This window comes from Impatiens glandulifera, chromosome 8 (assembly GCF_907164915.1).
Source record: "Impatiens glandulifera chromosome 8, dImpGla2.1, whole genome shotgun sequence".
Taxonomy (NCBI): Eukaryota; Viridiplantae; Streptophyta; class Magnoliopsida; order Ericales; family Balsaminaceae; genus Impatiens; species Impatiens glandulifera.
This window is the reverse complement of record NC_061869.1, coordinates 5360083-5377736: the sequence shown is the minus strand read 5'-3', so window position 1 is coordinate 5377736 and position 17654 is coordinate 5360083. Positions and strand designations below refer to the sequence as shown.

At 31.6% G+C, this 17654-nt stretch overlaps 3 protein-coding genes across 3 annotated transcripts; all 3 read right to left on the bottom strand.

Moving 5' to 3' along the window:
- Positions 1 to 8430: 8430 nt before the first annotated feature.
- Positions 8431 to 10563, bottom strand: LOC124911270 (ganglioside-induced differentiation-associated-protein 2). Its single transcript, XM_047451729.1, has 3 exons — positions 10283 to 10563; positions 9152 to 9416; positions 8431 to 8866 (listed from the first exon to the last, which is right to left on the bottom strand). Exons 1-3 carry the CDS (start codon positions 10527 to 10529, stop codon positions 8629 to 8631), a joined length of 750 nt encoding a protein of 249 aa, XP_047307685.1. The 5' UTR covers positions 10530 to 10563; the 3' UTR covers positions 8431 to 8628.
- Positions 10564 to 11903: 1340 nt separating this feature from the next.
- On the bottom strand, positions 11904 to 15702 carry LOC124911272 (N-acetylglucosaminyl-phosphatidylinositol de-N-acetylase-like). Its single transcript, XM_047451731.1, has 11 exons — positions 15556 to 15702; positions 13921 to 14036; positions 13787 to 13835; positions 13565 to 13635; positions 13284 to 13348; positions 13132 to 13176; positions 12975 to 13055; positions 12762 to 12829; positions 12465 to 12504; positions 12177 to 12325; positions 11904 to 12087 (listed from the first exon to the last, which is right to left on the bottom strand). Exons 2-11 carry the CDS (start codon positions 14030 to 14032, stop codon positions 12018 to 12020), a joined length of 750 nt encoding a protein of 249 aa, XP_047307687.1. The 5' UTR covers positions 14033 to 14036; positions 15556 to 15702; the 3' UTR covers positions 11904 to 12017.
- On the bottom strand, positions 14646 to 15536 carry LOC124911271 (josephin-like protein). The gene has a single exon (XM_047451730.1). It carries the CDS (start codon positions 15459 to 15461, stop codon positions 14904 to 14906), a length of 558 nt encoding a protein of 185 aa, XP_047307686.1. The 5' UTR covers positions 15462 to 15536; the 3' UTR covers positions 14646 to 14903.
- Positions 15703 to 17654: the final 1952 nt, after the last annotated feature.

Here is a 17654-nt window from a genome sequence, read left to right as displayed (position 1 = left end):
AGAGAGAGGTGGAGAATAGAGAAGAGTTAGTCAAATGTACTAAACCATCGGCGACGGTTCTTTATCGCATGAAACCTCCCAAATTGGAGGAATCGAAGAGGCAACCGGAGGAGTCTCTCTTCAAGAAAGAGAAGTGCGAAGTAGCAAAGACCGCCAAAAGAATGAAGCAATTGGAGGACAAGAAGAGAAGACACTTGGAGTTCGGAGGAAACCGAGTGATAGTAAAACTTCTCCTCCATCAAGAGAGTCGATTTTCCAAAGTTCACAAGGGGCTTGTGAGGCAATACAAAGGCCTTTTCTTAGAGAAGAAACGGGTCGGAAAGTCAGCATGTCGCTCGAAACTTCTATCTTGTGTGGAGACATCATCCAGGCCTACAAGGAGGAAGCGACGAGGACGTCGCCAGATTGAGTGGGGGAGAATGTCACGGCCCATTAGAGTCACGACCCAATCCAGGGGATGTCGAGGCTCATTAAGGTCTGGACTTGATAGTGCGCTAATCTTCTTAGCCCAAAAGGAGGCCAATTTGCCTAAGTAGGCCCAATGAATCTTCTAATTAAGGATGAGATTAGAATATATTTTAATTAAGGAAGGAATTAGAAGATATATTCTAATTAAGGAAGGGATTAGAATATATATTCTAATTAAGGTAGAGATTACAAGAGATATTCTAAATTAGGTAGGGATATTCTTGTTATGGAAAGGATATCCTAAATTAGTATAATTAAATTGTAATTAGAATGCAATTCCTAATTTAATTATATTAATTTAGGATATCCTTTCCATAACAAGAATATCCCTACCTAATTTAGAATATATATTCTAATTAAGGTAGAGATTACAAGAGATATTCTAAATTAGGTAGGGATATTCTTGTTATGGAAAGGATATCCTAAATTAGTATAATTAAATTGTAATTAGAATGCAATTTAGGATATCCTTTCCATAACAAGAATATCCCTACCTAATTTAGAATATCTCTTGTAATCTCTACCTTAATTAGAATATATATTCTAATCCCTTCCTTAATTAGAATATATCTTTTAATTCCTTCCTTAATTAAAATATATTCTAATCTCATCCTTAATTAGAAGATTCATTGGGCCTACTTAGGCAAATTGGCCTCCTTTTGGGCTAAGAAGATTAGCGCACTATCAAGTCCAGACCTTAATGAGCCTCGACATCCCCTGGATTGGGTCGTGACTCTAATGGGCCGTGACAAAATCCATCAACAACGGGTCGATCCATCATCCGGTGGGTTGAAAATTCCCATCCAACTCAAGGTGGATGGCTGGTTAAACGGGTTGTCTTTCTATAAACAAAAATAAATAAAAAACAAACATTCAAGTTAAACAAAATCTGTTTTTAATGATGCCAAATAATGCTTAAAAAAAGAAAGGAAAAAACGTTGTTAAATACTAAACAAGATGGGTTGCGGCGCTTGCAAAGAAGCGCCAGAAAATAGCATTTGTATCGCTTAAAATACTACGTTTACAAATAAGCGCCACTAAAAAGTCTTGCCTACACCATTCCTTTTGAAATATTTGGTTGTAAAACATTTTATTTGAATAAAAGAAATTATCTGGATTTTATATAAGATAATTAGTCAATTAAGATAGTCTTTATATTAAGGTAGAAAAGGGCTAATAGCGACGATAATAGCGACGAACGTTGATTATCCTTGGTTATTAAACAAATAAATAAACATTAGGAAACAAAAGAATCTAAACAGTGTCACAATTGCTAATTTACCACTAATCATATATAGTCCCGCTTTTGCCACCCATTCTTTGACAAACATTAAATTTATTTATCCATTTAATTGCAAAGATCTCAGTCAAATTGTGAAAAGTCATCCAAAAAACAATTCATTATGAGATAATTTGAAATAAACTTATAAAAGATCAAAAAGAGATCAATAACAAATGTGTTCATCATAAACAAAATAACATCTCACAAAAGTGATTACCAATACAAATATAAATATGCTTCATTAAATAAATAGATCTATGTTATGGTCATCACCCGCACAAAAAGTAACCTCTACTTTAATGCCTTGTTCTCAGGTTTTTAAAAACCAATCTAAAATTAATTTTCCAATCAATCACTTTTAACGATCATATCACTTGTTTCAAAATACTAAAATACCATAAATTTTAAATTATTATTTTTTATTTTATTTATATATATATCAATACCTTTTAAGTATTTTTTATCAAAAATAATCATTACATCCTCAAAATTATCACTAATCATTATTTTTTTCCCTTTTAGGCTGCATCATTTTTATCATCACCATTTTTTTTCGGTGTTTTGTAGTTCCTATTTAAATGACCCTGTTTACCACAATTTCAGCACTCAAATGTCCGCCCAGACTTAGACTGACTCCTCCTACTTCTTGACATAGATCTGTTCTTACCTCGGTTGAAATTTATATCATTACATATTCCCCTGTTTTCCACATTCAGAGCAGAACTTTTGAATGTTTCACCAAAATTAATTTTACGAACCTCTTCAGCAAAAATACGATCTCTAACTTCAACAAATTTCAGTTTAGCATTTCCAACTGAATTACTAATTGCTGCCCTCATAGGTTTCCAACTATTTGGTAGAGATGCTAACAAAATCAGGGTATTAACTTCAACTCAAAATCAATCTCAACAGATAGCAATTAATTCACAATTGTATTGAATTCATTCAAATGAGTAGTGACAGAAGTACTATCAACCATTCTTAAGTAAAAAAGTCTTTTTATTAAGTATACCTTGTTGTTAGCAGATAGTTTCTTATACATTTCAGAAAGAGCTTTCATCGGACCCATGGTGGTCTTCTCTTTTGTTACATTGTGAGCAATAGTCTTGGCTAGCGTCAATCGGAAAACTCCCAAGACCTGTCTATCAAAAATTTCCATTCAGTTTCATCTATTTTCTCTGGTTTCTCACTAAAATAATATGAAGCTTTTTCCATACAAATAATCTTCAATCTGCATTCTCCGGAAGACATAATCTGTCTCATCAAATCTTCCAATCCCATGTCATATACTGTTCTCACTTGTCATCATTTCCAATGCTCAGATCTAACATAGCTGCTCTGATACCAGTTGTTATGATCGATTTGTATCTCCTAAATCCGACCTGTTTCAAAACAATCTGTAAAAAACAAAGAAAGAAAAACACAAAAACACACAGATTTATAGTGATTCACTTAAATTGAGCTACATTCTCTTCAGCAACCACCAGATTTACTATGAAGAAGAAAGAATACAGAGTTTTTGCTTCACACTTTATCTCTCTAGAATTTTGTCTCTGCAATGTAAATCCTTAATAATCAAATATTTATAGAGTAAACATTCAGGTAATAAATTTAAATAATTTTGGTCAGGCTCAAGCCCAAAACCAAAAAAAGAAAACTCAATAAACTCTAATTAAAAATGTAAAGTTTATTATAAGTGTAGGTTCCATAACTCAACAGTGTTTTATCCTTTAGAAAAATTTTGATAACATCGTTTACTGACCGACCATGCTTGAAGGATGATGTATCGACCATCTCTAAATATAGGGAGATGCAACCGTCCCCTTATTTCCGATGTATATACAATTTCCTACAATAAAATAACACAAACATTTATATATATATATATATATATATATATATATATATATATATATATATATATATATATATATATATATATTCAATCTAAAGGTAGCTAGGTAGTTAGGTCTAGAATATTAATACCATTTGTAATCCCCAACTTGAAATTGATCAGAAATGTATTTGTGTTTTGAGGATTTAACCATTAGTGAGAAAGACACTAGTTGTATAGTGAAATGCTGCAGCGGATAATCTCTTCCTGGCGGAAGAATCACGAGACATATATATATATATATATATATATATATATATATATATATATCATCAATCAAATGAACTTCAATGTAATTTATAAGATTAATTAAAGAGTGTTAAAGAAATTAAAGGAGAAAAGAAATGAGACCTTGTAATTGTTGACAAAAACAACCCTGGAATCTTGATCTCATATTTCCTAGTGAGCTTAGAAAGGAAGAAGAATTGACGAATGATGAATGAAGTTGAAAATAAAATTCAACATCTTTTATATATATATATATAGTAATTATTTAATTAATTAATTACGTGCATGTTAATGATTATTTAGTTTGTTTGATTAGGGTGATCATAATTATATGGAAGACAGGCAGCCTTCCATATGTTCAATTTTAGTTGCACAATTAATAAATGTTTTTTTTTGGTTTCAAGGCTCCTTTAATCTTAGTTATCCATAAAAAAAAAATGTTAGGTAATTAGTTTAATGAACCTTGATTTTTTAATGTCTAATTAAATAAAATTTCATACCAAATGATGTTAATTAGGTGCATGTAGAATTATGGGGTATTGGAAGAGTCAAGAAGCTAGGTAGTGATTAATTTGATATACTTCATTAATTAATTAATTAATTCAATAATTAGTTTCATTGGTTATAGAGATCGCATGGAACACAGAAACAGACTTCGAGATTCATAATGATTATCCCTAAACCCTAAAATATATTTTATTCAATTTTAGGGGCAAAGTTAATGAATAGTCTTTTGGGGTTTCAAGGCTCTATTAATATTAATTTATCCATAAAAAAATATTATAATGAGTTTAACTAATCTTAAATTTAATGTCTTATTTTATATTATTTTTTTAAATAATTAATGTAATTATACACTATGAAAGTCATTTAAACATAAATAAAATTTAAACATAAACAAAATTTAAACATAAATAAAATGTCACTAAATAGTAAATACACTCTAAATAATGAGATTAACCATTTTAAAAATAATACAGAAAACATAAAAAAAAAAATATTCACCAACTTTTTCGGATCAGTCTTCTTTCGATCGTAACAAAAGTAAATACTCTAATATCATTAATTATTATGGTGTTATGATCATTCCTAGAACGGTAACGTGTGCTTCAATAACACATGTATCATCAACCAAGAATTTATTTTTCGGATCTTGCAATGTAGCCAATGGGATTAACTCATTCGTGCCCGGCAATTCAAAATCGATTTCAGGATCGACACCACCAACTTGAACGACAGCTGCAAATAAATTAATAAAAAATTAAAAAATGAAATCACCTATATATGCTACAATAATTAAAAACATACCGTTATATTCAAAGACATTCGACCTGTCCTCGTTTAGGATGCAAAACTTATATTTAACATAGAGATTATGATCATACGGAAAAATAGTGTTTTCCAATATTAAATAAACCGACATACTATTCCCTTTTGATGCATAGCGTCCATTGGGATAAATGCGAATAGCCCTACAAAAACACATTTAACACTGATCAGTTTTATTAACTTAATTTATACTACACAAAATTAATAAGTACTAGTTGAGATATGTGTATTAACCATTCAAAATCTCCACAAGTAAAATATTCAGAATCATAGTAAGAGGCCGTAAGAGCAGCTGCAAAAGATCTGATCTTCCAGACGTAGCTTGTATTAACTCTTTCCTCCGCTAAAGACACTATCTCCATATTCGAACACTCGTATAATTGATCTATAATTGAAACCTCAACACCAAACACCCAGACATCATCCACAAGGCATCCGTTGAAAAAATAATTAAAGACAGACAGGCGTTGATACACATTGGAAGAATCAATAATTATATTAATTTAGGGCATTAATGATGTTTGAGTTAGTATAGATTACAATAGGGATCAGAGCTAATAATGTATTTTTCGTTCTATTTGGTTAAAAATATTTTACTATTATTAAAAAATATTTTGATAAATTAATTATTATAATATATTTTGATAAATAAATATATTATAATATATTGAAAATTTATATTATTATAAAGAAATAAATTTTAAACTTTTATAAAATATGAAAAATATATAAATATTTTAGTAATTTTATATATTTAATTGCGTTTATTAGTATTCGAGGCAGAATCGGGTGAGATATATAGGAACGGAAGAACACAAATACCATCGGTCCAACATGGAAAAAATCTCCTTTGCTTTTAGCTCCTTATCGTTTCCAATTAAGCGTCGCTACAAGTCTTGTCCACAGCATTCTTCGGCGTTTGCATTTGATTGTAATGGTAGTGTTGAATGTATCAATTTTAAAAATAAAAATCTTCTCAATTAAAAATTGTTTTTGGTTAGCAATGGTTGAATTATTCTTCTTAGTTAGACAAAAACAAATAATATATTAGGAAAACAATGAAAAAATATGTCGCCATTCCTAAAGTAACTTTTCTAAAACGGTATATTTGGACCCGTAGAATGTATAGCTTACATTGCTAAATGTCATTCTTTCTCCCGATGCTTTGATAAATATTTGTTTGAATTGCGAGACGAGAAGAATCGTCACTAATTTCAGTCTTTATTGCTTAATTTGTACAATGCCAAATATTTAGAGAACAAACCAAATACAAAGATAGACTTACATTCAAAACAAATAATAACTAAATTCTCATTTATATTAATCATGTCTCTTCAATAAACAAAATCAGTACTATCATTTTTAACCAAATTGTAAAAACTAGAACAAAACAGTTCATTACAAAGCTAAGACATAATTTATATATTATAATTTATCTAGAAAAGCATTCCAAAAATATCCAAATAAAGATCACCAATACAAATAATATGCTTGATTAAATAAAAAGATCTATGTTATGGTCACCACCCCTAAAATAGTAACCACTGCTTCAATAACAATATAACCATCCACCAAGAATCCCTTTTTTGTGTCTCTTATTTTAGCCAATGACATAAACTTTGATAAGCCCCACTCATTACTCGACGAATCAAACCAATAATCCCCTGCATGCATAAATAAAACATATATTCATTTGAAATCGATCGAGGTAAAACTAGATACTCCCATACCTTTAAATTCAAAGTTATCAAGCGTGTACTTGTTTAAGAGACCAAGCTTGCAATTGGCATATAGTTTTGCATCGTCCAGATGAGTCGACCCATCCAAAATTATAAAAGCCGAAAAACTATTCCCTCTGCCTTCTCCACGTCCCTTGGGATAGATCCTGATCATCCTATGTAAGAAATGTAACATGAATATATATAAATTCAAGATCATAAAATCATGCAATTAAAGTTGTTCACCATTTAAAATCTCCACAAGTAAATCTGAATGAATCGTAGCTCTCAAAAGGACGAGTTTCAGCTAATTTGAACTTCCAATTGTGGCTGCGCCGAGTCCAGTAAAGAAAGCAGCTGCACCTTACATTCGGTTAAAACCTCGACACCAAAGACACAAACATCGTCCACCAGGTACCCATTGAAAAAATCTTTGAATAAATTTATATCTATGAATCTAGAGATTCCCCATAGTTTTTTTAACTCATGAAAGCGCGTCATTTTAGAATCTGTCAAAACATTGCATGCATGATTATTTCATATAAATATATAAATATCGAAAGATGAATTAATGGAGTTATAATATAGTTACCTCGGATAAGATTTATTATTTCTATTTTTAATTTCAAAAGAAATTTAATATGGTTGCTTCAAGTGATGGGAAGCTGAAGAGATATGATAATTCAAGAGAATGAATTTGAACAGTCCTCAATCCTGATTTATATATAAATAAATTATCTTCTTTGGTTTCAAGCCCCGTTTGATTAACCACAAAGATATTGATAACAAAGGGGAAATAGATAATGTAAGCCTCTCAGAAAAAATAAAATAAAATTGTATGAATCATTCTAAATTTTTAACCATTTAAAATTATGGGTTTAAATCTGGACATGAGCGGTTAGGTTCGGATCTGCACTAAAATACACAACCAAATTGCCAACGCCGAATCATTGTTTCGATAACAAATGTCACGAGTTCAATTAATTATATCAAACATATAGCGTAAATGTACTACACCAACTGTTGAGTTCTAATTCGATTTTGTTCACTTAGACCATTTCTAAAACCAATTGTTGGAGCTGTTTTAAGACAATAATATAAACAAATTTCCTTAAAAACATCTGCTTTGGTCAAATAACTTGAAACTGATAAAATGGTTTGAACCTAACTTAATTAGACAATTGTCATTTCCTCCTATAAACTCATATTCATCCCACAAAATATTTTCAAATAAACCCAATATTTCATGAGAATTACAACAAAAATGGAAATGGGGAGACGAAAAACTAGCAAAAAAAATTAAGATTTTCTTGTTCTAGATATAAAATCTAGAATTTTATAGAAATAAAGATAAATAGGCACGAATAGAAAAAAAAAAAAAAAAAAAAAAAGCAAAAAATAGTAGAGAAAAGTTATGCAAAATTATACAAGCCATAACCCCTTTCTGATCCCATTTTTCCTTAATTCAAATAAATTTGCGTTTGATTAGGACAAAATTACTTTAAAATATCGGCATTCTCACATAGAAAGCTACATAATATATCACAAGGGTATAGAGTATTTACTACTACTACAAAGCAAATGAACCATAAAACACAAAAAGTGGTCAGGCTTACCATTATTGTAATAACTATTTGTTTTTGGCTCTACCTGACTACCAAATCTACAACTACAACATTATAATATATAAGTTATTTCAGTTACAATGACTAATAAAAATTACGGCCTGTAGAAGTCCAACTCTCATCGTACGTTCCAAATACACGATTCGCTGAAGGGATCTCGGTTAAGTGAAGAGTGTAAGGTTCGATCCCATAATCAGTAAGTGGTCTATGTTCAAGGATATCATCGTGTTTTTTCACAATTTCTGGTATTTCTATTTCTGCCTTCTTTATGTCGTCCCATAGATACTGCAGTCTGCTCACATACTTTATTTTCCAATATAAGCTGCACCCATAAATTAATAAGGAACTCAATTTACAAGTACAATAAACTCCATTGTCTAAGCAATGAACAAACCAAAAATTCAAAATCAAATGGGCCGTTGTAAAACAATTTCAAAGACATGGCTAAATAATATGACTTAGCATATGCCATTCTCAATGTTTATGAATTTGAACTTAGAAGCATAATGCATATCATCAACTTCATCTAATACAGCTCTAAGAAACAAAATCAAATTCAGTCATTTTCATTCTGCAAGCTCCAAAAGACAATAACAACATAACTCACCTTCCGCTTAGAAAGAATCTGCCAAGTGTGGCAAAAGCCAGTCTCGAACGAAGTCCAGGATGAAGAAAATACACAACTTGAAGCCTATCCTTGACATCTGATGGAAGCTCTTCATAGATCCATCTTAAGATTGTCAACCCAGGATTGTTATCTTCCTTTTGCACAGTAGAGTGCATATACAGGATACAAAATGGACCTTCTTGAACCTCAGTTAAGATTTTACTGAAAACATACTTCTTCAACCGGTCACTACTTATCACAGGAGCTGGATACAAACAGAAATTTACGACAATTCATTTCATTAAAGGATGCAAAGGGGAAAAGAAGCAAACAAAAAGCATGAATGAACAAGAATTAGATTACATGATAACAACAAGAAGAAGCACCATGGCTAGTCCAGTAACAAGCATATGAAGGTTTCCAATTTCCATTAAAGGGATACCTAATTGCAGAGTAATTCTGTAATCTGTTTGTTTCAGGACAAGGAAATATGTCAGTTTCCAACCAAACTAGCACTTACAAGGCGGACAAACCTTGTGTAAAAAGTCATAATGATAAGTGGCCATAAAGGGTTTGATTTCTAGCCATCTCGAGTTTAGCCGGAATCTTACATACAATTTTACTTCATAGTACACTTACACTGGTGTGATCATTTAGCTCATCTTGATAGCCGGGAATCACTTTCTTCTCTTCTACCGCAGTTTTGACTCAGTAGCAGGAAGGTTACTCTAAAGAGTAAAAAACACAGTTCCAGCCGCAGGCTAATCTTCTTGAAAGAAATATCGTTTCATAAGAAAAACGAAATCGTAGCAGCCTACTTAGATTAGCTCCTTCATCTAAGTTAAGTAAAGCTTATAGGTAGTAACATAAGCGCTAAGAAGCTTAAATCATGCTAATTCAGCGTTATGCTTAACACAGCCTGTGGGAAAACGAGGAAGCAGGCTGCTAACTAACTGCCTCGAAACAATCTGTCTAAAACTTTGATTCTATGAGACATCAAATAACCTAATCTATCTAGCTACTGTGAAGAACTAAGATACGAAATAACTGAAAACATAACACTAACATATCATTTTATACAGATTGAGCAAATCAGATTCTAAATTGAGATTAAAAGAAGAGATTAATCACCGGGAAAGAACTTTCCGACGATGCGGAGGATTCGATTTCCGGATTTATCGCAACCTCGTTCAAGGCGAAAGAACTGCAAGGCTTCAAGATCGGAGAAATCTTCATTGGAAACAAGATCGGAGGAACAATCGTGCCAGTTATCGTCGGCGGCTTCTCTTTCTGAAGGAGACAAGAAGGATCGACCGTCAATTCCAAGATCGGAGGCCAAGACCAACACTGAGAAATCTTCCGTTGATGAACTTCCCATACTCGATTGAATGGTAGCTGCTGATCTTCTTTAGATACCTTTATCTTTATTTAGTTTCTTTTATTAATTAATTTATCCATTTATAAATAAAAATAAATTCAAATATTTTAACACATTACTAATTTTTTATGTTATTCAAACTGATAATTCAAACAAATATATCTGAAATAAATATTAAATTTATAACACAAATACGTTTAAATTAATAACTATACTATAGCCCATTCTGAAGTTATGTGAAAAATAAATATCAATCTTTTTTTCTAATTTTCTCTAATCTTTGCTCATATTACACATTGGTTTAGTAAGAACAAAATAAAGTTTAAGGTCTAGCCAAAAAAATGTCTTATTTTTATTTAACTTTTATATATATATATTTGTGTTTTATTGAAAACATTAACAAATTTATATTAAATTTAACTTAAATAATTTAATTTGGTTTGTTAAATGACTAGAATACTATAATCATTTTAATTAATTAAGTCTTAGATTAAAATATTGTAGAGTATTTTTTTTTTAAATTATAAGAGTGATGCGGTGAGAGGGGTCTCACCGGGGAATTGGAGCAAATGACCCTACACATGGGGTGAATTACCAAAAGTGCGAGCCCATAATTTAAATAGCGCTGGTGACCCTCTTTTTTTAATAACAATTATACTCTTGCGTAACGCAACCGATTGTTTTTTTTCCAATTTTTTTTTTTTTCATCTCGCGGTTGCATGACGCGATTGCGTAACGCAACTGGGACATTTTCGTCCAAAAAATTTTATAATTAATTTTTTTTGAAAAATAAAAAAATAAAAAATTGCGTCACGCAACCTGAGGATGCGTGACGCAATAGGGATATTTTCGTCAAAAAAAAAAGGATCACCAGCGCTATTTAATTTCTTCACTCTCACCAAAAGCAATTCACCCTATTTTTAGGGTCATTTGCTTAAATTTCCCGTTTCACCATACCTAACCTTATTAGATGAAATTTTGAATAAATATTCAATTTAAAAAAAACATCATCTAAAAACGTTTGTAAATTTAATTTACAGATTTAACAAATTAATTAGAAAATAATACGTTAAAATTTTAAAAAAAAAGATTCATATGACTAATATTATGATAGTTCGAGCCTCGTTTAATAACTAAATGATTTAAGTTCGAGTTTAATCATATTATGATAGTTCGACTCTCGTTTAGTAACTAAATAATTTAAATTCGAGTCTAAATGGGTCGTTATTTTATATGGATGGATTTTATTAATTTATTTAGCTCTAGAAAATAAAATTTTATCTCTAAAAATAGACTAATACAAAATGATCCTTCTATAATGAAATTAATTTCTCAACATTTCAAGAAACTGTTTCATCTTTCACCAATAACCCTGAATCCACATTATCCTTTACATTTATCAAAGAATATCGATCCATTTAATTCGTGGACAACTATTTCTCAGTATGGTGTTCAACTACATCAACGAAACATCAGCGAATAACCCGATCAGTTGTTGATCTTCTTCAGCACATTGACATAGCTATAACTTGAAAAGAATACAAAAAGCTTCCTAAACCTGCAACACATCCAAGAATTGAATCTGTTTAATTTGAAACAATCAAATCACATGTTATCATTTTGAATTCTTATAAGTTCACAACATACCAAAGCCACTGGCTTGAATGTTGTGCCATTGCGAGATAAGTTTTAAATGGTTTTTCATTCAACAAGCAATGTGTTTCTCCTCGGGCACTCAAATGAGATAACCAGATGTCAAATGGTCCACTATATTTGCGTAGCATGTTTGTGCTCACCTGCATATAAGAAGAGTTAATTCAATCACTGAAACATGTCTATTTAGTAAAAAAGAGGCTAAAATGAGTAGCTAAATTCACTGATCATCCAAGTTTTACTATATAAGAAGTAGGAATATGGCATGGAAAGAGATCTTACCAGTTCCCAAGCTTCAACACTTGTATCATTCAAAAACCGTCTGTTCATACAGGAAGATCAAAAACAGAGAAAAGTTTAATTGTCATTTTTTTTTCAATCTGAATAAAATCTCAGTATAATGTGAATGCATCATGAAGTAATTTTATTTTAGTTTTTAAAAAAGAAAAGAGTACTGAATTTCAAATCATAAACCCGAATGTAGTAACAAGTTCGACCATTTCGGTGTGTTTGTATATGGACTAAATTAACAGGAAGCATGTAAATTTGCAGTTTTGTTTGATATTAGCTTTGACTTACCTGATACCATGGTTCAGGTCCCTGTGATTACAATGACCAGAGACACCATAATTATCAAAAGTAATAATCTGAAAACAACACGCAGGAATGATGACGCAGATAAGAATAAAGGATTTATGTCAAAAACATTTATATATTAAAATAAAAATACTCTGAAGTTAAGGTTTCATAATGAACATAAAAATAGGAATTTGGAGAAATTGCGCCTCTTACCAAGTCTATGGCATGACTTACAACATCCTCTTTAATTACTTTTGCCACCAAATCCCTATTCCAAACATTTCCAAAACCATCCTAGTTTCGATTACAAATGTTAGATTAAAAAAAACGCGTTAAAACAACTATCTACGAAATTTTCAAATCATTGAACCTGCAAATCTGGATGATCCAACACCTTCACTTGGTTTAATGGAATCTGCATAGTGGATTTTGTCAGCTTATAAGAACAAATATGAGTACATCACATTAAGATTTTGGAATAATAATGAAATACTAAAAAAAATCATGCTGCAACTGGTTCACCTTGAGGACAGCACAAGCTTGATACAATTCTCTGTTCCTAGTATCTCCCAAGCCATCCGCATTACCTGAAAATGATATTATTTCTTTACAATTACATCCTAGATTCATAGAAAGGAGATCAACTGCTAAGACATGGATTCCCAATAACAAACTGGAGGGAAATAAGTGATATTGCCCATAATAAGGGGTATTCATGCACTTTAAATTGGATATCAAATCCATATAAATCTTGTAAGAAATAGTAATAACCCAATAACAGAATACAGAAGGTGGTGTTTTACCATTAGACAAGCATAATATATGAAGATTATGACCCAGTGAAATCAAATAATTGATTGTTGGGGTGAAAAACCTGCAAACACATAATATATAACTTAATACAGAATCACGTCAACTGACTCATTTATGAATTTTATGATAGAGGCGATCCATGGATCTAAAAAGAGACAAGTCAATATCAGTGACAATACAACTAATTCGTAATTCCTGATGTTAAAACATACATGGATTCATCATCAGGATGAGCAATAACCAACAAGACATTCCTGTGATCTGAATTAACCAAAACAGAAACAAACGTGGCATTTAACAGATCAAAGAGAGAAGTGATTATTAGAAAGTACAAAGAAAATCTTACCATCACTTTTCAAGAATCCAGACTTCGAACCAGTATATGTCACATGTATAATCTTCAATAAAGATGCCACCCATAGTACAAATATGGAACCCAAGAACATGAGCCATGCCATAGCCCTACAAAAAATGGGAAAACAGGTTATATAGTTTGATAAAATAATGTCTCCGATTTTTGGGCTCATTGGATTGAATAGGGATCCAGAAATAACATCACCGATGATTGGAAGCCAATCCCTCTCAATCACTTGGTGTATGATTTGGAAAGAAAGGAACATAAGAGTTTTTTAAGGGAAAAGGTACGGCCATGAAAGAATCAAAGGCTTCATGATGCCTGCTTATGCTTTCAATCCAGAAAAAGGGGCTTGCACGGGATGATACTATTTTTTTTGTTTTATCATTTTGGTCCTGTTTTCTGATTTCTGTTTTTTCCTTCCCCCACTCTTCTTTTTGTCATGAATGTACGCTCCTCGATTTCTTTTTTAATGAAAGTTTACCTATTTCAAAAAATAATATTTTGATCAAACAATACAAGCATATAAGTGAGATGTGTGTGAAAAGAAACCTTAAAAACAAAATGAAAATGATATGCAGATCTCTGATAGTTAGCGATGAAGGATCGTGTCTTCCACTGGCCAAGACAATGCAAAGACTACTAGTCCACCAAAGATCCAGCCACTTAGAAGCTTCTAACTCATTATTCTACGAAATTAAAATCAAGCTACATAATTACGAGCCAACTGATTCATAGAAGTCATCCTTGCAATGTTTTTGTCTATTTTGAACCAAAGAAGAAACAATCAAAGTTTGTAAAAGCCAAAGATCTTATTCATAACATCGATATACTAAAAAACATCTATAACTTCTTTACTTATTGGTTATGATCACACACATATCCATCCTATTGAAGTATCCCTGTAATCCACATAAGAATAACTCACAAGAAAAACATAAATCACAAAGAAGAAGCAACAATAAAGAACGAAGTCAGTTGACAATGAGCAGAACTTCTGATCCAGCAGCAATCATGGCATCCAAGAACTCCCTTACTTCTACAATATCCCTAAACATAAGCGGCATAGAAAGATCACTATCAAGATTATACCAAAACCCATCAATCTTTTTTATTGCAAACCAATGTCTACTTTTCCAAAGCCCACCAAATTTCCTGACAGCAATATTAACCACAATACCCATTAATCTGCCTTCTGGGTCATCAAGATCAATTGAAGCTGCTTTGTTCCTTCTATCATGCCAGACTACACTTTTCCCCATACCTTCCAATGCTGTAATTAGAACATTTATGTCATAATTCCCAGTTAAAGGATTGTAATGAGGCTTCAAAATGACTGAAAGTGGCGTTTTCCAACTTCCTGATATTGAAAATGTGTTTGGATCATTGAGGACCAGCCTCTCAGCAATAGCATTCAGTTCTTCTCTAGTGAATGCATTTTTGTCTTGGAATAGATTGTTAAGGGAATGTAACAAGCAGAACTGCAATCTCTGTCTTTCGTGATAGATTTCCCTTCTTTCAATCCCTTCCATTGCTTGAAATTCAACTGGGTTTTGATTTTCCCAAGTTATCTCACAGTCTACTAGTAGGGCACGTAATTAGGCTCACAAATTTATAGGAATTTACCTGCAGCGATGAGGACCGAGAATCGGCGACTGTGGCTTGTGCTTCCTTCTGCTACCAGTTCGTCCTCTGTGGCGATAGCGAATCAGAGAGCTTAAACCGAATGAAGGATTCTGATTCAGTTGATTCTCTCAAATTGGACCTTTCTCCTTCATTGGTCTGCCCTTTATTCATCCCATTTCCTTAATTAGGACTTATTTATTTCTTAAATAAAAGAACTATATAATATTTATACATAAAATGATTTTAACTCAATTATGTTTCTTAAATTTGAATTATAATTTATTTTCCGCTTAGGTTTTGTATTTTGACACACTATTTTATAAATAATATTATTATTTTTAATAATATTTTAAAATTTAAAATAATTCAAAAAGAAATTAAAAATCAAGTTAAGATTAATTATTGTCTAAATAAATTCTAATTAAATTAATAAATAAAAATTCAAATTAATTTGAGGTTAAAATATTATATTTATTTTACGCAAATTATGTTGTGCATTTGGGTCCAGCCCAATCAGACATTTAATTAAATGAGCAAAACCTAATAATGTTCCTCATTCTATCACTTCTAGAGAGAGAACATTCTGCAAAAAAAAAGAAAAAACAGAAGAAGAAGAGAAAGAGGCAAATAGATCTCTTACATTTTCACTTTAGGTTCTAATTTCTTGTTGTCTTATATCTAGACTAGCTTGAGTCTGAATGAAATTGGTTTTTCTCTGTTTGTATACCTCAACGTTGAGTTTGAAGTTGAAAAGAACAATTATATCTGTTTCTTGTTTATAGTGAAATTTGTCGGTTGACCCCGTGGTTTTACCCTCCAGGTTGAGAGGATTTTCCACGTAAATCTGGTGATGTTTCGTTGTGTGTTTGATCTCCCTTATTTTTCTACTGTCTTGATTATAGTAGAAAAAATATTATTTATTTCAAAATTCCTAACAAATTATACTAAGGATTAAAATTGTTTAAATGGAATTTAAACATAAATTATATATAATTTATGATTTAAAAAATAATTAAATAACTACCTCCAAAATTCCCAAAAATATTCAAAAATAAAAATAACAAACATAATTTTTATTATGTTTTCAGAAATAATTTTTGTGAAATATTTTTGAAAAAAAACGTAAGAAATGATTAAAATTTGATTTCAAATAATTCTTTTATTAAAAATTAAACTCATAATCTAGTGTAACTGAATTATGTTTATTAGGTTGCAGTAGGACTCTTAGGCATCGGATCAGCGCTGAATTTTCATCGAGCGCCCAGGAATGTGCCACACAACCCGTTGTAACGAAGTTAACGCGCGTCCGTTCCACTAGATCAACTAACGGGATGGACTAACCTCGTTAGCCCAGATCGCCCAGACGCTGACGGACAAGGACAGAACGTCTAACGGCGCCACAAAACGACGCCATTTCAACATGTCTTCTTCTCCGATGCATGACGCTCGCCGAAATCGCGACTGATCGACGATGATTCTTCAAGAAAGCTTATCTCCGCATACAACTATCCTTATCCCTCCATATTTCTTCCACGTGCTCGCTTTATCTCCGCTAGCAATACCCCTAAACCTAGGAACCTTATCCAATTCCCTAGCTAGGCTGCCACGGATTGAGATAAGATTAGGGATAAGAACAGAGATGGCCAAATTGGACTTGAATTGAACTTCTTGACCAACTAAAGCTAATATAAATAGTCTCTGAGGATTTCTTAATTAGATCATCAAACAATCACATCATATTACACTACAAATCGAAGAATCCAAATTCCGGTCAAGAACAGTTTTTGTATAAACTTTCTCCGGTGATCCAAACTTCGATCCAGGCTTCTGAAAAGCTTCCAACAGATCTAAGGAGTGTTCTCCAGGTGTTGGTATGAATCCAGAACCTTTGTATATCGATATGTGATTGAGAATTTGAATTTTTTCAAAATTTTCAAGTTTAATCGGTTTGATCTGTTCTAGACTTAGTTATTTGTGTTATTTGTTTATAATCACTCTTTATTATCATGTTTGAACTTTCTGTGGAAAGAAATTGAATAAAATCAACCTAAATCAAAAATTTTGAAAAATTAATTTGAAAATCTGAATTTTTAAAATTC